The sequence below is a fragment of the Rhinatrema bivittatum genome, chromosome 8 (genome assembly GCF_901001135.1).
Source record: "Rhinatrema bivittatum chromosome 8, aRhiBiv1.1, whole genome shotgun sequence".
NCBI classification, from domain to species: domain Eukaryota; kingdom Metazoa; phylum Chordata; class Amphibia; order Gymnophiona; family Rhinatrematidae; genus Rhinatrema; species Rhinatrema bivittatum.
In genome coordinates this window covers 236,100,925-236,121,558 of record NC_042622.1, presented here as the reverse complement: position 1 = coordinate 236,121,558, position 20,634 = coordinate 236,100,925, and the positions used below count along the sequence as shown (strand labels likewise).

The following is a 20,634-nucleotide window of genomic DNA, read 5'->3' as shown; positions in this document are numbered from 1 at the left end:
TGGATATGATAGAGGTCTTTAAGATCATGAAAGGTCTTGAATGAGTAGATGTGAATCTGTTATTTACACTTTCGGATAATAGAAGGACTAGGGAGCATTCCATGAAGTTAGCAAGTAGCACATTTAAGTCTAATTGGAGAAAATTCTTTTTCACTCAACGCACAATTGAGATCTGGAATTTGTTGCCAGAGGATGTGGTTAGTGCAGTTAGTGTAGCTGGGTTCAAAAAAGATTTGGATAGATTCTTGGAGGAGAAGTCCATTAACTGCTATTAATCAATTTGACTTAGGGAATAGCTACTGCTATTAATTGCTTCAGTAGCATGTGATCTTCTTGATGTTTGGGTACTTGCCAGGTTTTTGTGGCCTGGTTTGGCCTCTGTTGGAAACAGGATGCTGGGCTTGATGGACCCTTGGTCTGACCCAGCATGGCAATTTCTGATGTTCTTATTAGCACACATTTACACAGTGCCTCAGATTCCTTGTAGGCCATGGTTACCCTTTATTGACCTAGCATGGAATTTGTATGAACTGGTTGGATGTGGGCTGTCAAGACCACAGAGGTAGCTTCCTTTAGATGACACAGACCCGTATCACAAAATCTAATGTGGAGGTCTCAGACTTCAATGAGGCAGATCCTCCTGTAATTGATGCAAAATCCATCTGTGTGTCCTGGCAGCTTCTGGCCAACGCCGTAACTTTGAAAAATTAAATCCCTCATTTATCCTGTACACTGCATTTCAGAATTACACTCTGCACATATCCTGTATTCGTTCACAATCGCCATTGAGTTCTGCACAGTGTTGCTTGCCACCCCCATCCCGGCTGTATTGGTATGTTCCCTGTACGTACCCGGATCAGTCCAGGACAGCTGGGTTTTGCCTCCCCACCAGCAGATGGAGACAGAAGAAGACTTTGCGGACTCTGTCCTATACCCCTGAGGTGCCACCTAGTGTCTCCCAGTATTCTTCTGTCTCCAGCAGATGGTGGAGGTGCAAAGCCTAGTATCTCTCGGTGGTGCTAAGTTAGGGATTTGGTTTTAGGTTTTCTAGCTTAGTGCTGCTGTTTTCTTCAGGTTAGGGATCTTGGTAGGGTTCCTTTAGTTTACAAAAACAAAAAAGAAGGCAGTGCAGCGTCTAGCCTCCCAGGGGGTTGTCAGGTCCTGGTGGGACCAACCCCCCTGGTATTAGAGGCTGCAGAGCAGAGGGTTGGGGACCCTACTTCTGCCGTGGTTTGGGGTGATGCTGGGGGTCTCGGCCACTCATCCTCGTCCAGCCTGCCGTTTTCTTCAGGTGCAGGTAAAGTTTTCAATTTTTTAAAACTTCGTTTTTAAAACTTGCCTGGAGTTAGGGCCTCCGTTGGCCGGGTGTTCGCTCCGTTTTTGCCGTTTTTCGCCGCTTTTGTACCGTTTTTTCGGCCCGGGGGGACCAGGAAATCGCGCCAAACTCCGCGGTTCTTTTTTCGGGTACTCAACAAATCGAGCCCGGGACTATGCCGCGTGGTGCAGCCTGCTCTGCCTGTGGCAGTGCGCGCACGCGGATTTCCCGTGCTGGGGTCTGCTCGGCCTGTCTCTCCGGGGGAGAGGGCTCCTCCCAGGATTTGCTTGGAAAGGAGCCTGGGCAAGGCTCCAGATCGCGTCGGGAGCCCCGGAGGCCTGATTTTAGGGAAAAAGACCCGGCTCCATTCCAGCTCAGTGCTGGTTCGGAGGCTCTGTTAGCAACCTTCCGGGACCAGGAAAAGACAGTGCTGGATGCGCTGGCTGATGGGTCTTCTCCTCCTCCGCTCTCCCCGAGGCCGGCTGCTCCTGGTGGGGCATGGGGCCAATAGCTCCAACCGGGGTTTCCTCAGATGAGGATCTGGAGTTGGATGGTTCTTCTTCTTCGTTCTCCTCCCACTTTGTGGACATGATGTGCAAGTTCTTCAAGGCTCGCAGATCTGGACGGAGGTCGCGCTCCAGGTTGCCCCAAGAGTCTTCTTCACGGAAACGGTCCAGGCAGTCGGAGGGGGCGGATGCCCCCAAGCCGAAGCGTCCTCTCCGTTCTCGGGAGAAGCTGACTGTCCGTCGCCAGCCCCCGATACCGGCTGGCGACGGACAGGAAGAGGATCCTGAGCTTCACCCTCAGCCGGCCAAGCCGGGGCGGTCCAGGCGACTGACGGCGATGATCCCAAGGTGGTGCGCCTGTTTCGAAGAGATGAGCTAGGGCTGCTGATACCGGTCATTCTAGAGGAGCTCGCTATTGAAGTCCCCCCTGAGGATTCCAGGGTTGGATCTATGGACCCCGTCATGGTGGGTCTCCGAGGTCCGGCTCGTTCTTTTCCCTTTCACTGGTCGGTCACGGACTTATTGTATAAGGAATGGGACAATCCGGAGCTAGGTTTAAAGGTCGGCTGAGCGATGGAAAAATTGTACCCGCTTCCGGAGGACGCTTTGGAGCTCCTCAGGCTTCCCAAGATTGATTCCGCAGTTGCCGCGGTTACCAAAAGGACCACTATTCTGGTAACAGGGGGTACAGCCTTGAAAGACCTGCAGGATCGTAAACTGGAGCTACAACTTAAGAGAATTTTTTAAGTGTCGGCCCTTGGGGTCAGGGCAGCTATGTGTACCAGCTTCGCCCAAAGGGCTTGTCTCCGATGGGTTCAGGATTGGCAGGCTGAGTCCGACCTGTCTGGTGCGGCAGCAGAGCGAGCTAGTCGGCTGGAAGCGGCAGTTGCGTACGGCGCTGACAACCCTGTATGATCTCCTGAGGAAGTCTGCCCGGACGATGGTCTCAGCGGTTTCGGCCCGCAGGCTCCTATGGCTCAGGCACTGGGCAGCGGATACCTCTTCAAAAGAACAGCTGAGTTCCTTACCATTTAAGGGGAAGCTCCTCTTCGGGCAACAGTTGGACGATATGATTAAGTCTCTGGGTGAGAACAAGGTTCACCGGTTGCCGGAGGATAGATTCCGGTCTAAGAGTGCCTTTCCTCAGCGGAATCGTTCTCGGGGGAATCGTCGCTTCCGGTCTTCTCGGTCCACCGGGTCGTCCTTTCGTCAGAACGCGCCCCGACAGTCTCTTGGAATCAGTCCTTTCGTGGCCGTCGCCCAGCCAGAAATGGTGCCCCCCAGGCCCATGGGGGCTCCAAGACTACTCAATGAAGTGCGGCCGGCCCACCCTTCCGTTCCAAAGATCGGGGGACGGTTGTCTCTTTTCCGGGAGGCGTGGGTCCAACTGACGTCCGGATCAATGGGTCCTCGACATAATAGAGCACGGCTACGCCTTAGATTTTGCACGGCCAGTCAGGGACCATTACATAGTGTCCTCTTGCGAGTACAGCCAGAAGCGCGTGGCGGTACAGGTCACCCTGCAACGCCTGCAAGATCTAGGGGCCATAGTTCCGGTGCCCGCGGGGCAGCTGCGGCGTGGGCGCTACTCCATTTACTTCGTGGTTCCAAAAAAGGACGGGTCCTTCCCGGCCCATCCTCGATCTGAAGCGCGTAAACCACGCTCTGAAGGTGCCCCGGTTTCTGATGGAAACGCTTCGTTCAGTAATAGCGTCGGTGCACAAAGGGGAGTTCTTGGCTTCTCTGGACTTGTCGGAGGTGTACTTCCACATCCCCATCCATCCGGACCATCAGAGATTCCTGCGGTTTGCAGTCCTGGGGCACCACTTTCAGTTCTGCGCCCTTCCGTTCGGTCTGGCGACGGCTCCCAGGGTCTTCACCAAGGTGATGGTGGTGGTTGGGGCCGCTTTGCGACGGGAGGGGATCTTGGTCCATCCGTACCTGGACAATTGGTTGGTTCGAGCGAAGTCGGAAAGTCTCTGCAGGGACGCGGTACAACGGGTCCTCTGGAAGTTGGGCTCCTTGGGATGGGTGGTCAACCCCGCAAAGAGCCATTTGACCCCCTCTCAGAACTTGGTATTCCTAGGGGCTCGTTTCGATATGGTCTTAGGGAAGGTCTTTCTGACGGAGGAAAGAGTCTGGAAGCTCTCATGCAACAGGTGACGGAATTCCAATCTCTCTCTCATCCTACGGCCTGGGATTATTTGCAGGTCCTGGGCTTCATGGCCTCGACCATCGATCTTGTGCCATGGGCATTTGCACATATGCGTTCTCTTCACTCAGATTTGTTGTCCCGCTGGAAGCCTCGCTCGCAGCTTTACGACACTGTCCTTCCACTGTTGAGGGCGGTGCGTTCCAGTCTGCAGTGCTGGCTTTCTCCGCACAACTTGCGTCAGGGGATGGACCTGGAGACTCCCTGCTGGACCGTAGTGACCACGGATGCCAGCCTCTCCGGATGGGGAGTGGTCTGTCGGGATACGTCTGTCCAGGGTCAGTGTACCAGGCAGGAGGCCTCCTGGTCGATCAATTGCTTAGAGACCAGAGCGGTTCGCTTAGCGCTTCAGGCCCTCCTACCGTTGGTGGAGGGCAAGTCGGTGAGGGTGCTCTCCGACAATGCGACGACAGTAGCATACATCAATCGTCAGGGCGGCACCAGGAGCCGTCCGGTGGCGGCAGAGGCACAGCTTTTGCTCCGCTGGGCGGAGACGCATCTTTACCGGATAGCGGCGTCTCACATTGCCGGCGTGGACAACATCCAAGTGGATTTCCTCAGTCGCCACCAACTGGATCCCGGAGAGTGGGAACTCTCCGCCTTTCATCGTCTGTGCGACCGGTGGTCCACACAGGCTATGGATCTGATGGCGACTCACCGCAACGCCAAGGCCCCCCGGTTCTTCAGTCGTCGGGAACCGGGGGCGGAGGGGGTGGACGCCCTGGTCCTCCCCTGGCCCAGGGGCATTCTCCTGTACGTGTTTCCCCCATGGCCGTTGGTGGGCAAAGTCCTGCGCCGCATCGAAAGACACGCCGGAAAGGTGATTCTAGTGGCCCCAGAGTGGCCAAGGCGTCCGTGGTTCGCAGATCTTGTGGCTCTGGCAGTGGACGGTCCACTGAGGTTTCATCAGTCTCCCACGCTTCTGCGGCAGGGGCCCGTCTGTTTCACAGAGGCAAATCACTTTTGTCTAGCGGCTTGGCTTTTTAAAGGCGTCTGTTGAAGAGTAAGGGTTACTCTGATGCGGTGGTGGCCACGCTCTTACGTTCCCGCAAGACTTCTACGTCTATGGCATACGTCCGAGTATGGGGAGTCTTTGAAGCCTGGTGTATTGACCACGGTGTACAGCCCGCCAGGGCGTCTATTCAAGAGGTTCTGGATTTCTTATAGGCAGGACTAGCCAAAGAGTTGGCATTCAATTCGCTGCGGGTGCAGGTTTCGGCTCTGGGCAGTTTTCGAGGGAAGGTGCAGGGAGTGCCTCTTGCCTCTCACCCGGATGTGGTTCGTTTTTTGCGGGGCGTTAAGCACCTTTGCCCTCCGGTCCGGAGTCCTTGTCCTTCTTGGCAGTTGAACCTGGTACTCAAGGCGCTTTGTTCGGCTCCTTTTGAACCATTGTGTTGGGTGACGTTGAAAGATCTGACCTTGAAGACGGTTTTTCTGGTGGCGATTTCTTCCGCTAGACAGGTGTCTGAGCTTCTTGTCGTGCAGGGAGCCCTTCTTGAAGATTTCCGAGGCGGGAGTCTCCCTGAGAACAGTTTCCTCTTTTCTCCCGAAGGTGGTGTCCTTTTTTCATGTGAATCAGTCGGTGGAACTTCCTTCCTTTGCGGGGGTGGATTCTTTTTCTCCAGAGGCAAAGGAGTTGCAGATGTTGGACGTGAAGAGGGCTCTGTTACGCTATTTAGAGGTAACGAACGGTTTTCGGCTTTCAGACCACCTCTTTGTACTTTGGAGTGGGCCCAGAAAAGGGCAGAAGGCATCTAAGTCAACGATTGCCCGATGGTTGAAGGAGACGATTTCCTCTGCTTACCTGGTTCAGGGTCGTCCAATTCCTTCTGGCCTTAAGGCTCATTCTACTCGTTCGCAGTCGACGTCTTGGGCGGAGTGTCAGCAGGTGTCGCCACAGGAAATTTGTTGGGCAGCAGCCTGGCAGTCTCCGCATACCTTTGCAAGACATTATCGGCTCGATGTCCGGGCTCCAGAGCCCGGTTCCTTTGGGGCCCGTGTGCTCCGAGCGGGACTCTCTGTCCCACCCTGGTTAAGATAGCTTTGGTACATCCCAGCTGTCCTGGACTGATCCGGGTACGTACAGAGAAAGGAAAATTGGTTCTTACCTGCTAATTTTCGTTCCTGTAGTACCACGGATCAGTCCAGACGCCCGCCCAGGAAGACGATGGAGAGTCCGCTCGGCTGGTGGCTGGTCATTCTCTATGCAAGTTTTATTCTCTGCATTTTTGTCGACATTCGGGTTCCATACGGTTTATGGTAGTGTTTTCATATCCTCTGCTCTGCGAGGGAGGTGTTTTTATGGTTCATAGTTATGGTTTTTTGTATCTGTTTTTTCTGCTTGGGTACTGAATCATTCTGGCAGACACTAGGTAGCACCTCAGGGGTATAAGACAGAGTCCGCAAAGTCTTCTTCTGTCTCCATCTGCTGGTGGGGAGGCAAAACCCAGCTGTCCTGGACTGATCCGTGGTACTACAGGAACGAAAATTAGCAGGTAAGAACCAATTTTCCTATGCCTGCCTGGTATGGCTTACACAGACAGGACATTTCACTGAACTGTAAACAAAGGTGGAGTGACAGTTTTCTGTAAATTGACTTTGTCCATAATTTGACTGGTCATAGAGACGGGCAGTGCCCAAGGTCTGGGCGGGGCCAGGGTCATGCCTCCTGCAATCCTGCAGTGCCCAGGAACAAAACATTCCTAAATGCCCAGGAAAGGGGAGGAGTAAAGTTCAGACTCCCATCTCCATCTCATGCTCGCTCGCTCTCTCTCTCTCTCTCTCTCTCTCTCTCTCTCTCTCTCTCTCTCTCTCTCTCTCTGTCCAGGTGGAACAAAATGGCCACGTGTTCCTCAGCTACCAGGTCAACATTGGCCAGTCCTGTGAGCAGTGCCTGTCCAACATCTGGCCCATGGAGAAGGCTTTCCTCTGCAGCAGTAAGTGAAGGAAGATTCCCCCTTGCAGCTGTCCTAGCATGACTGACACTTCTCTGGTGGTCCAGGCCAGGAGACCTTCCCTGTCGCATGTCCAGCTGTATATTTCAGTATGAATGACACTTTGATCCTAAAATGGTGAACGATGCTAGTCAGGCAGGGAGGGTCACGGGGTGATACCAGGAGGCTCCAAGCAATGAGGGACAGTCTGAGCCTGTCTAGTTTTTGGCCCCATTGTAAACTGAGTCTTGTGGTTCCAGGGTCTATAAGAAACACAGCAGGGCAAAGCTAGTACTAGCCCGGCCTGTCCCTGAGCTAGTGAGTAACGGCATAATCTAGTCAGCTAAAAATCAAATTAAATTAATATCCTGACATAGAGTAATATGTGGAGGATAAAGCAGCGGGGCAAACGTTAGTGATGCATGAGACCCCAAGTGCTCTCTTATGCCCCATCCCTTCCTTCCCTAATCCAATTGGAAACAGCTCATTGCGGGGGGAAGAAAGAGACCTGTGCTATTGGAAAGACATTTAAATTACATTCATTTCTGTCTTGAGCATAGAGCCAGTGGTTGGAGCTTTTGGATTCTGATTCAGAAGACATCCATTGGGTCATTCATTCAAGACTCATCTGGGTCAGGGATTCCCCGTGTGACCCTGGGCAAAGTCACACTGTCTCCCTGCTCCCCTGAGACCCAGCTGAAAATGAGGCATCCATCCGGGACCACATTAAGATGTACTGAGGCCTTAAACTATAGCATTGCCTGTGAAATGTGAAATTCTTTTTAATTTTTTTTTTTGTTTTTTGTACCTGGAGGCCTCTTATAAGATGAGGCCCGAAGCTGTAGCTTGTGCCTAAAGCCAGCACTGCATCCATCTCCCATCAGCTTTTCTGGTCAATAAATTTAAAAAAATTTAAACGGGTGTACTTGGGGGGAAGAGGGGGCCTAGGGTTCAGGTTTTAGTCTTAGCTGATTGCAGAAAAACAATTGGAGAGTATTTGAGTAGGACACGGGCTCTGATAGCTTTTATTCTGGGTATCATTTTTACGCCAGCCTTCTCTTTCTCTGGCTCTAGCTTGCAAGCTGATTTGCCACAAGAAATGCATGCCAAAAATCCAAAGCTACTGCATCACGTTCTGCGGGAAGAAGGTGCGTACTTTTTAATATCCTCTGAGCCTGCGCTGTGCCTGCCAGTTCACACCAAACATCCAACACAGTGCTAGTGTTTGAGCCAAATGTGTGAGCTCTGAGACCAGCCTATTGGGGGGGGGAGGGGAGAAACACCAACAATTTGGTGAGCCAACCGTGTATCCAGCCAGTATTTGTTCAATCTACAACTTTTACGCCGCAGTGAAACTGGAATGTCACATTGGCCGATCGGATGTAGTGGATATACATACTGTCAGTAACTTTCAAAATTAAAGGGAAACCAACATGGTAATTAGGTAGAGGTGAGGCCTTCCTGAGAAATGTTTAAAGACTCAAGCTATTGGGCATGCTAAAGCCCCTTCCATGGGCCCACCTTTTAGGGCAGGACCTTGCCATTTGAAAAGCTTGCCTCTAGAAACCACATCTGCCTTAAGATCTTGGCCTTCACTTTTCCGTGTCTGTTCTCCTCTAACAAATTGTATTCTCTCCGCAAAGCTTCAGCAGCTAAGCAAGAGACACTGGCTTCATCAAATGCTGGTGTTTGTTTCCTGTCTGACGCTTAGAATCCTCCACTCCAGATCATACTGGGTTGGGAATGCTGCAGAGGCAGTGCTCACAGCCTTGGGAGAGCTGGAGCTGTGATAGTGCCATTTGATGGCCTGTGCCCAAGATGGCTCTGTGGTAATCTGCAGCCTGCCCTTCCAAGTCAAAGGAGTTTGCTACAAGTGGTTCATGTGGAGAAGGTAGATAGCATTGTTAGTGGGGAGGCCCATATCGAGGGCCTCTGTCAGGTCGTTTGGTATTTATACACCAGTCTGATTGCATAAACAGTTTGGGGGGTCTCTTGTGGGGGTTGCTTCCAGAATGAACAGAATGCAGAATCACGACACTTTGGGGTACGCTTGTGCACCCTCACCAGCGATAACAATGCAGTCCCCATCGTCATGGAGAAGCTGCTGGAGCACGTGGAAATGCATGGTCTGTACACTGAAGGGATCTATCGAAAATCTGGCGCTGCCAACCGCATGAGGGAGTTAAAGGAGTCACTAGAAAATGGTAAGCCAGAGGTTCCTTAGAGGAAAGGCAGGATAGGAGACACATAATAGATATCTCTTGAGTATTTTAATGTCTATATGCAGGAGGCAGGCCTCTTTCAACTGAAAGGGAGGATCTGGATGAGATGACATGGGATGAGGATGAAAGGAGGTAGACTCAGAAGGATTTCTTTATAGAAGGAGTGGTAGATGTATGGAGCAGCCTCCCAGAGCACAAGGATAGCATCTGAATTCAAGAAAGCATGGGATCTCCGAGGGATTGTAGAGCTGGGCAGTCAAGATAGAAACCTGATGGCAGAAAAAGGTCATATGGCCTATGTTCCCTGGGTGAACATTGTGTGTTAGGAATTCCTGTTATTACCTAGACTGAAGCATTACTTGCTGTCAGCACAGTCTCTTTCCTGCCCATATACCAAAACACAACTCACTATTAATGGCGCCTCACTTGAACTAAACATAATTCCTTGAACGTACCCGGATCAGTCCAAATACCTGGGTTTTTGCCTCCCCCCCATCAGATGAAGACAGAGAAGTTTATTCAAAACAACCCTACCATATATACCAAGGTGCCACCCACAGTCCCTCAGTCTTATTCTGTCTCCAGCAGATGGCGGAGGTGCAAAACCCATAGTCTCTTCTGATTACAAATAGTTGTTCCCTGTACCGTACCCAGATCAGTCCAGACAGTGGGTTATGTCCCCCTTCCAGCAGATGGAGTCAGAGAAAACTTTGAAGGGTGCTCCCATATAAGCCAGTGCGCCCTCTGTCATCCTCCAGTATTCTTCTGACTCCAGCAGGTGAGAGTGGCTGAACTCTAGTTCCCCACTAAGACTTCTGAAAAGCTAAATTTAGTGCTCTTTTCTTTTTCTTAGCATCCTTCCTATCTTAAGATGGATCAAGGTTAACAGAGGATAGTAAAAAAAAAAAGGGAAAGCTCAGACCCTTGTCTAGGACCCAGCAATCTAACTTGCAGTAAGAGCTGTTTTTCAGTCTCCATTGCTGTATTTGCTTTGTGGGGGTAAGTTTTTTTTTTTTTTTTGTACCTTTCTTACTTGCAGGTTAGATTTGTAAGCCCCGGGGTGCAAGTTGGTGGGTCCAACCTCTCCCCCTTTTCCCTCGAGCTGACCCGCTGCCCTGAGAAGTCGTTTTGCCTCTGGGCAGCCTCCACAGAGACGCGACATTCCTCTGTGTGGTGTAAATAGCAATTCAGATGGCTCTATCTCTTTCAGAACATTCCAATATTGGTTCAGCGCAAGGATATCCAAAAGGTAGCAGGGGCTATACGAAAACTTGTTTGGAGGGGAGGGAGGCCGAGGGGTCCCTCTTTCCTGGCTGAAGGGTAGGAGTGGTAAAGGAGGCCTTGGGTTGCCCAACTTGGCTGCGTACAATTTAGCTAGTAATCTGCGAGTTGTGCGAGACTGGTTGCTGGGTCATTCAGTTCATACCTGGATAGGGGTGGACCAGGCCTTGATGTATCCATTAGCCCCTTCCTATGCTGTGCAAGCCAGTTCGGTACACCTTCCCTCTTTCCTCACCCGCACGGTAATGGTTTCCCCACTGCGCCAGACATGGAGGCGGCTTACCCAGTTGTTAAAAGATCCCCAATCTGTGTGCCTATTTCCTCCCGATAAGGGGGAATGCAGAATTTAGCCCAGGAAGCCAGTCTTCTAGTTTCCGTGGCTGGTTCACCCGGGGTATTACACTACTGGGTCATTTTTTGACTACCGAGGGGCTGCCTTTGCCTTACCAAGCCTTTTTGCAGACTTGTGGCTTTGGAGTGACACACCCATTCCCTTATTTGCAGCTTTGTCATTACATACGGGCCCTTGCTGCTGAGGTAAAGTCCCCTGAGTCCTACCATACGTTGGATACGGTGTTCCACTTTGACAGGAATGTAGCCCCTTCACTATCTATGTATTACAAAGTCTTGCGGAAACATTCGGAAACCGACGTGACCTCGGTGTTAGAAGCCTGCTGGAATGGAGATGGGGACTTCGTGGTGACTAAATCTATTTTGAGGGGGTGCTTTAGGCGAATAACCAGGATCTCGAATAACCAGTACTATCGGGAACTCCAATTTAAGTTTTTAAGCCGGGCATATGTATCGCGGGTATTAGCTGTTCATTTTGCCATAGCCCCTTCCAATGCCTGCACTCGTCGTGGTCACAGTAAGGGCACATTATCTCATGCCTTTTGGACATGTGCCCTCATCCAGAAGTTATGGAAACGTGTGGCGTTTTACCTAGCAGATCTGCTAGATGTCTCTTTTCCAGCTACTCCCATGTGGCTCCTTTTTGGTTGTGTTTCCCCGATTAGGATTCGAGACCCTGGCTCTCGCTGGCTCCTTCATAAGGCATGCCTGGTGGGGAAAAAGATAATTCTTTCGGTGTGGTGGTCTTCTGAAAATCCTTCATTTTGGGCTTGGCGGAATAGCTTTCATACCATGATGACCATGGAAAGCCTAGCGGCCAGAGCAAACCCTCAACGCCGCCAACGATTCCTCGCTGTCTGGCAGCCTTACTTGCAGTCGCTTTCACATCGAGCTCGCAGTCTGGTTATTAATGATTAACTCGTGCTAAATGACTGCCTTGTGTCTCTCTCACTGTGATGTGTGTAGCCTGGCCAAAGCTTGCTTACCTGTTTGCAGTCCTTACTCTGCTCCCCACCCATCCAAACCTACCACCCCCCCTTTGCTCTGTGGGGGGGGGGGGGTAGGTTTGGATGGGTAGGGAGCTCTGGATTGGTTATGTTTTTTATTGGTGGTATTGTTCTGAGGTGAGATCAGTGTCTCTCTTGCCTCAATGTGATCTGTTCTGTTTCTAATATTCTTGAAAATCCAATAAAAATCGTTTAAACATAAAAATAGCAATTCAGGCAGGTCGGGGAGAAGGAGTAGTGCTGCAGAGGGGATTTTTCCCTTCTCACAGCCACTCACCAGCGATTCGTTGGCGACTCAACTCACCGTCCCATGCCACAGTCCTCGAGGTACTGCGTGTGCGGAGAGCCCGGCTCTCCCACGAGGGGATCTGTGCGAGATGCCTCCCTGATGGGGAGGGTTCCTCGCGACCAGCATGATGAGCAGATTCGTGCGCCTCGATGCATGGAGGCCGGCCCCGATCCCGCCCAGTGTAGGCACGGCGGCCATCTTTGATTCTGAGCCGACTGCTCCAGAGTAGCCAGGGGACGATGCGGACGCTGGTTCTTCAGTGCTGCCACCGATCCTGACCCCTATCAACCTCCTGGACCCATTGTCCAACCGCAGGAGACCACCCCCCCCCCCCTCAGTGCCTTCTTCTGGACCACCTCCATTTTAGGCGGATTTTGTGCTTTTAATGCACAGTGCCTACCTGGGGACAGCAGCAAGATCCAACAGGGCCGCCTCCTCCTAAGGTGAGCAGGATGGCTGATCCCCCAGGATGCCCTCAGGGAGTGGGGGCCTCAGGACCTGGGGTTCACCAAGGTGCCTCCAGGGTCCGCGTGGTCCATCATCTCCGGGGGGCTTGGCTCCTCTTCCTCAAGGCCCTCTCCAGGACCCAGACCTGGATGAACCCTCTCTGGCTCAGATGGAAGGGGATGATGCCCAGGTACTGCGTCTCTTCCAGAGGGATGTGTTGGATCCGCTCATCCCATATGTCGTGCAGGAATTGGATACTGAGGATCCACAAGACCCTCCAGGGCCTTCTTCACCAGCTAAGAAAGGGGACCCCGTGCTCTCAGGTCTACATCCGCCATCGAGGTCTTTTCCTTCCCATCCTACACTACTGCAATTGCTGTCCCGGGAATGGGATTCCCCTGAAGCCTCCCTCAAAGTGGGTAGAGCTATGGATAAGCTATACCCCCCTCCCAGACTATTTTCTGGAGCTCCTCAAGGTTCCCAAAGTGGCCGCGTCGGTATCTGCAGTGACGAAACGAACTACCATTCCGGTGACGGGAGGTGCTGCCCTACAGGATGTGCAGGATAGAAAGCTCGAGGTATATCTCAAGGGAGTATTCGAGGTGTCTGCTCTGGGCGTCAGAGCGGCGATCTGTAGTTCCCTCACGCAACGGGCAGGACTCCAATGGGTCCAACAGCTCTTCAGTACACAAGAGCTGTCTCCTGCCGAAGCATAGCAGGCTGACCGCCTGGAGGCCATGATAGCGTATGGGGCAGATGCTCTATATGACCTGCTCAGAGTTCTGGCCAGGTCTATGGTTTCAGCAGTCTCGGCCAGACACCTCCAGTGGCTCCGCAACTGGTTGGCGGATTCCTCCTCCAAGACCCAGTTGGGCTCCCTACCCTTCAAAGGGAAATTACTCTTTGGAGATCTGGAACAGATTATCAAGTCACTCGGCGAGAATAAGGTCCACAAGCTGCCGGAGGATCGGCTGCGGGCTGCTAGGACCTTCGGTTTCACTAGAAGCCATTTCGGGAGCCAAAGACGTTTCCGTCAACCAAGAACAGCTGCCTCTCGTCCGCCCTCTTCGTGTTCCCAGTTCTAGTCTCATTCTTTTCGTGGCCGAAGACCAGCCCAGGATAATCTTCCCCAGGGGACAGCTCCCAAATCTTCACAATGAGGCCGTCCCCAGGATAGGGGGCCATCTCTCCCTCTTCCAAGAGGTGGGTCAAGATTACCTCAGATCAGTGGGTCCTGGATATTCTAAAGCACGGTTACACTTTAGATTTTGCTTGTCCTCTAAGAGACAGGTTCCTCTTCTCTCCCTGCAGACCACCACAGAAACAACTCATAGTACGGCAGACACTTGACAGGCTCCTGGCCCTCGGAACAATTCGCCCAGTTTCTCCAGAAGTGGAAACAGGCCATTACTCAGTCTACTTTGTAGTTCCCAAGAAGGAGGGCTCCTTCCGTCTGATCCTGGGTCTCAAGATGGTCAACAAAGCCCTCGGGGTCCCACGCTTCAGGATGGAGACCTTACGCTCAGTGATAGCGTCAGTACACAGCGGAGAATTTCAGGACTCCTTGGATCTGATGGAGGCTTATCTCCACATTCCCATCCTCAAGGCGCAGCAGCACTTCCTTCGCTTCAAGGTTCTGGGACAGCATTTTCGATTCCAAGCTCTGCCCTTTGGACTGGTGACAGCTCCCCCATACCTTCACCAAAGTAATGGTAGTACAAGAGCAGCCTTACTCCATCTCAGTCCCTGGACTTCCTAGGAGCACACTTCAATACAGCTGTGAGCAAGGAACTGCTGCGTCCGGATCTCATCTTCCAGGTATAGCGATTCATTTCACTCTCTTCCCTCCCGGAGGAGGGAAGCGGCACACCTGTACATTGGAAAATGACGTTGAACACAGTGGACCAAAAAGGTTGCAGAGTCTGACATTGATACAGCCGGTGTTCCAACTTGTGTTCCAACTTGCCCTTATCTCGCGCACACTTGATGCACAGGGGAGAATCCACGCTTCCCATCTTAAACTGACGAACATCATCTCAGTAGATACGATGTAGAATTTTAAATTGTACTTCCCGGCGCCCAATATCAGGGATTTGCCAGTGCACTGCTTCAAAATACCAGGAGAACTGCGGGACTGTAATCGACTCACTGAGAGTAGTAGTCCATTTTGTGGCCAAAAAATCCAAGCAACTATCCTTTTGCATCGTCCAGCCAAGTGTAGCCCAACCAGTCACAGTGTTGTCAAGGTTAGCTGTGTCAAAAACCTGAGTAGCAAAGGCTTATTCCAGCCCCACCCGTTCAGGCGTCCATTTGAAAGATGACAAGTAGTGGCGTGTTTGTAAGTACACAAAGAATTGGTTGCTTGGCAGATGATAATTTTTAACTAGAGTTGCATAATCTAGCAATACATAATTAACATGATCATAAAAGTGAAACGCATACATAGCCCCTTTACGTGCCTACAGATGAAGCAGTGCCCCACAGTCCCTACCCGGTACAAAGCCTACATTCCCTGTTAAGGGCACCAACAGTGAAAGGAGCCCCACCATACCCCTTTGCCAGCGGAGCCACCGCCAAGCGGACATACAAGGTACCATCAATACCCTAGGGTAGTCCAGCTTACGGTGGTCATTCACACTCTCTTGTATAAGGCTTAGGGGGGACCAACGGGTAGCCATCCCACTCATCAGCTCAGGCACACAATATTTATACTCCCCCCCCCCCCCCCCCCCCCCCCGTAATCCATTCTCCCACAAACCTCATTTAGCATGCTGCATTATAAAGGCGAAAGTCCGGCAGGCCATATCCTCCTTTCTCCCGAGCACGTGTCATGGTCGCATAGCTGAGACTTGCCAGTTTCCCCTTCCACAAAAACTTGTAAGGTAGTAGACAGGCACTTGAGATCACCCTCCCGAAGCCAACATGGAACCATGTGGAGAACATAAAGAATCTTAGGAGCTATGATCATTTTAATAAGAGCGCATCTGCCAAAAAGGGAGAGAGGGGTAGGGGGTCCCACGCCTCCAGCTGAGCCCCTATCTTCATTAACTGCTATTAATCAAATTTACTTAGGGAATAGCCACTGCTATTAATTGCATCAGTGGCATGGGATCTTCTTAGTGTTTGGGTAATTGCCAGGTTCTTGTGGCCTGGTTTGGCCTCTGTTGGAAACAGGATGCTGGGCTTGATGGACCCTTGGTCTGACCCAGCATGGCAATTTCTTATGTTCTTAATATGCTAGTAACATAAAGCTCATACAATCGCGGCAGATCCGTAGGTACCCAAATTCCCAAGTATTTTAGTTTATCGGTGCCCATTTAAAGGGAAAGGGGCCTATCCAATTATTTTGCAGCTGGGGATCCAAAGCCAGCGCTTCAGATTTTCCAAAATTAATCCTCAGACCTGCCACCTCTTGAAATTGTGTGAAAAGATCAATTATCACCGGAATACTGATGAGAGGTTTACCCACAAAAAGTAAAACATCATCCGCAAACAGTGCAGTCCGTAAAGACTGGTGGCCCACCCGCATCCCCCAAATCTGAGGGTCTTCCCATAACTGAATAGCTAAGGGCTCCAAGGCCAGCACGAAAAGCAGTGGGGAGAATGGACAGCCCTGGCGAACTCCACAATGCAAGTCAAAAGGGGGGGTCGTCTCCCCATTAATCAAAATACTGGCACTGGGATTACTATAAAAAATTTCCACCCACCGTAGAAAATCCCCGCCTAGCCCATACCGCTGCAATGCCCAAAAGAGGAAGTCCCACGACAATGAGCCAAAGGCCTTCTCGGCATCTAAACTCAAAATCATCGCATCCACTCTAGCAGAATAGCTAAGGGAGCAATTAAGCGGCATACATTACTTACCCCTTGCCGGCCCCGGACAAACCCCGTCTGGTCACTATGAACTAAGGAGGGGAGAATGACACTAAGTCGCGCAGCCAGGATAGCAGCCAGCAACTTGATATCGACATTAAGTAAGGAAATAGGTTGATAGGAGCCTACTTCCATTGGGTCCTTACCCGGCTTTGGCAGCACAACTATAACCAAATGGTTTAGGGCCGCCGAAAGGGCGTGCGAGTCAATCAAATCATTATAAAATGTCTGAAGAGGTTTGAGCAGGAGGAATTTCAAGATCTTATAGAACTCTGACCCCAAACCGTCTTGGCCCGCTGCCTTCCCCAGCTTAAGTTCTTGTATCACTGCGTAAATCTCCTGCTCCGTGAAAGGCATGTTAAGGGCCCCGATCTGATCAGGGGTCAGGTGGGGCCAGATAATTGACTGAAACAGGGCCTCTGTAGCAACCGGATCTCTGTTTTTGTCTCATAGAGTTGCTGATAATATTCACGGAACCTGGCGGATATAGCCGCCTGGGTGATCTGATGGACCCCGGTTCGATCCTTAATGCCCGCTATAGCTGTCTTCTGACCTCGAGGGCGCACCAAATGGGCTAAGAGCTTGCTAGCCCGATTCCCATATTTATAGAATTGATACTGATAATACTTAAGAGATTTGGAGGCCCTCTGATGGAGCAAGCAATTTAACGTTTCCCTAACTTGATCAACTTGACCCTTAGCATCCGGGGTCATATAAACCACATGACGCTGCTGCGTGGTTTTGAGGACCTGAGTAAGCCACAAAATCTCGGCATTTCTTTGATGGTTGGCCCTAGCCACGTACGCGATGATTTCTCCACGCATTACCGCTTTCCCTGCTTCCCATATGGTCGCCGAGGAAATGGCCGGGGTAGAATTGAGTAACATATACTCCTTCCAACAAGCCTGTGGGTGAGCACAAAACACTTCATCACTAAATAGATCGGGCCGCATGCGCCAAGAAAACGGGAGTCGGACTCCCAGATCACACCGAAGTTGGACAGTAACCGGGGAGTGATCAGAGTACGAACACCAATGTTAGCCTCCTCCACTTTAGCAAACCATTTATCGGAAACAAGCAAGTAATCCAGCCTTGAAAACACTTGGTGTGGGTTAGAGTAAAATGTGAAGTCGAGTTCGCCTGGATGTAGGACCCGCCACACATCTAATAGCTGCAGTTCATTGCACAAGAAGTTCACTTCCCCCCCCCCCCCCCCCCCCCGATCTTTTAGCTATAGCAAGTTTAGGGGGTTTACAATCTATTCGTTTGTCAGCTACTACATTCAGATCCCCTCCCACCACCAAGACATGGTCAGAAAAATCTACCAGTCCCCCGAGGGGGAGAGAACATCAGGAGCCACCGGAGTTGCAATTTTAAAGCCGTGTCAAGCGTCGGAGAGGCTCGGGCGCAGTTTCCCAGACCCGTTCCCACTCAGCGCAGGAATGGGCACCATTTTAGTGATTTTTTTCTCGCGTGGCTGATTGGGCCACGGAGGGAGGGGAAGTCTTCTCTTCTTTTATCACTGCATCTGGCAGCCCCCGCGGAGGGCGGGCCAACAGAAATTTAGGCAGACGCAACCGAGGAGAGCCCTGAGGGGGCTTCTGTCTCCTCTTTATCCTCCTTTTTCCTCAGATTTTATAATATTGTTACACAAGGCCTTTAAGGCCCGCAAAGCTGTCAAGAGATGTCTAGAAGCCACTTCTTTGATATTAGGGGCTCAGGAACCTAAGTAGCCCAGAACCCCTGCAGCTCCCACTTTGGACTGCGGTGTGCTGTCCGTGGGAAGACTGCTCCATGATGGATTCTGAACCGCAGGATTCTGAGTTGAGGGGCAAGCCCCGCAGGGGGCAGATCCTGATGGCAGCCCGCACCACTCAAGTCCACATGGCATGGAAGGTGATGATCCTGAGGTGGTCATTCTCTTCAGGAGAGATGAGTTGGGCCCACTCATTCCTGGACTCTTAGAGGAATTGGGTATTGAGGCTCTTCGGGAAGACTCCCGGTTGTGGAACATTGACCTGTCATGGTGGGTCTTCGTAGGCCGACCAAGCCCTTTCCTTTCATCTCTGTTATCAATTTTCTGTTTCATGAACGGGACACCCCAGATTTAGGGTTGAAGGTCAGTAGAGGGATGGATTAGTTATATCCTTTACTGGAGGAAGCCCTGGACCTTCTTCGAGTTCACAAGGTGGATGCGGTGGTGTCAGCACTAACCACAAGGACCGCCATCCCGGTGCTGGGCGCAAGGGCACTTCGAGATCTCCAGGATCGTAAGCTGGAAGTCCAGCTCAAGAGAATATTTGAGGTGTCCGCGCTGGGAGTGCGGGCTGCCATACGCAGCAGCTTCTAGAGGGTAGGTCTTTGTTGAGTCCAACAATTGCGGAGTAATTCTTCTCTTTCGGAGGATCAGGCCGCTCGGCGGCCTTTGAAGCCACTGTAGAGTACAGTGAGGATAACCTGTTATGTACTTCGACCCATTCTATGGTTTCAGTTGTCTGTTCCTGCAGACTACTCTGGTTGAGGAACTGGTCTGCAGATGTCTCCTCCAAATCTCAGTTGGGCTGTCTGCCATACAGAGGCAAACTACTTTTCGGACATGATTTGGAAGATATGATTCAATCCTTGGAGGGGAACAAGGTTCATCAGCTGCTGGTGGATAGGCCTAAGACAAGAAGTTCCTTTCCTCCTTGGCCCGTTTCCGGGGGAATCGGAGGTTACGGTCTTCGCGATAGTCAGGTTCCTCGTCTAGGCAGCCTTCAGCCCAGTAACAGTCCTGGTCTCAGTCCTTTCACGGGCGTTGCTTTGGTGGGACCGGGACCCCCCAGTCTGCAAGAGGTACAAAATCCTCACAATGAAATGAGGTCATGCCATTCCTCCGTTCCGGTTGTAGGAGGCAGACTGTCTCTGTTTCTTGTCTTCTCATGCTCGTACGAGGAAAAGCATCAGGCAGTGCTGGACACTTTACAGTGCCTTCTCGAACTCTGAGCCATTGTTTAAGTTCCTCCTGCAGAACAGCAAAAAGGCTGCTACTCAATTTACTTCATGGTGCCAAAGAAAGAGGGCACCTTCTGGGCCGTTCTGAACTTAAAAAGGGTTATCAGATGCATTCGGGTTCCATGGTTTCGCATGGAGACATTGTGATCAGTCATTGCTTCGTGCACATCTCTGGATCTCACCAAAGTGTACTTGCGCATTGTCATCCGAGCCGACCACCAGAAATTCCTGAGGTTCTCCATCCTGGGAGATCATTTTTAGTTCGAGCTCTGCCATTCCGGCTAGCCACGGCTCCCAGGACTTTTACCAAAGTCATGATTGTGGTGGCGGCACTATTGTGGTAAGAAGGAATTTTTGTTCATACGTGCCTGGTCGACTGGCCGATTTAGCCGAAGTCGGAGTCTCTCTACCTTTCGGCAGAGCACAGATTTCTTCAGCCGTTGGGATCGCTAGGTTGCGTGATCAACCTTGCGAAGAGCCACCCAGCTCCTAGAATTCCTGGGAGCCCTGTTTGACACGCAACTGGGGAGAGTTTTTATGACCAGGGACCGCATCATCAAGCTACAGGGACAAGTTCGGGATTTGTTGTCCAAGCATCCTACCAGAGTCTGGGACTATTTACTGGTCCTTGGTTCGATGGCTTCCACTCTGGAATTAGTCTCATGGGCCTTGCTCATATGAGACCTCTGCAGCCAGCATTGCTTTCCCGTTGAAACTCGGTGTCCAAGCAATTTCACCTTCCTCTTCCAGACTCTGCACGTTCCAGTCTCAATTGGTGGCTCCTCTCGGACAACTATACTTCACCCCTATACTAAAAAAACCTTCACTGGCTACCCATACACCTTAGAATACGCTTCAAGAGTCTTACGCTAATTCACATTACCCTATACAATCAAAACATAAACTGGTTCAACACCTCCTTCCACTTTCAACACCCCCCCCCTCCCGAAGATCCACCAGATCCTCTAATAACTGCTCATTACCAGTTACCTCACCCAAACTTATACACCTATCCTCGACTCGGGAACATGCCCTATCCCTTGTTGGCCCTGTCATCTGGAACTCAATGCCCATGGATCTAAGGCTTGAACCAAACACACAAAACTTCAAAAAGAAATTGAAAACCTGGCTATTCAAGCAAGCCTACCAATGACTCTCGCACACTCCTCCTCCCAAACCTACGAGCGCTTCCTCCCACTCGAAA

General features: G+C 51.3%; 1 protein-coding gene across 13 annotated transcripts in view; it reads left to right on the top strand.

The window, feature by feature from the left end:
• Positions 1 to 20,634, top strand: part of MYO9B (myosin IXB) — a 330,363-nt gene that overhangs the window by 260,886 nt on the left and 48,843 nt on the right. For all 13 annotated transcript variants that reach the window (XR_003858374.1, XR_003858373.1, XR_003858375.1 and 10 more), the window contains 3 exons: positions 6,861 to 6,969; positions 8,041 to 8,114; positions 8,978 to 9,170. Coding sequence is in view for 10 of the 13 variants with exons in the window: in XM_029614164.1 (XP_029470024.1) it covers positions 6,861 to 6,969; positions 8,041 to 8,114; positions 8,978 to 9,170 (376 nt within the window). In the remaining 3 variants the exon portion in view is untranslated. The remainder of the gene's footprint in view (positions 1 to 6,860; positions 6,970 to 8,040; positions 8,115 to 8,977; positions 9,171 to 20,634) is intronic.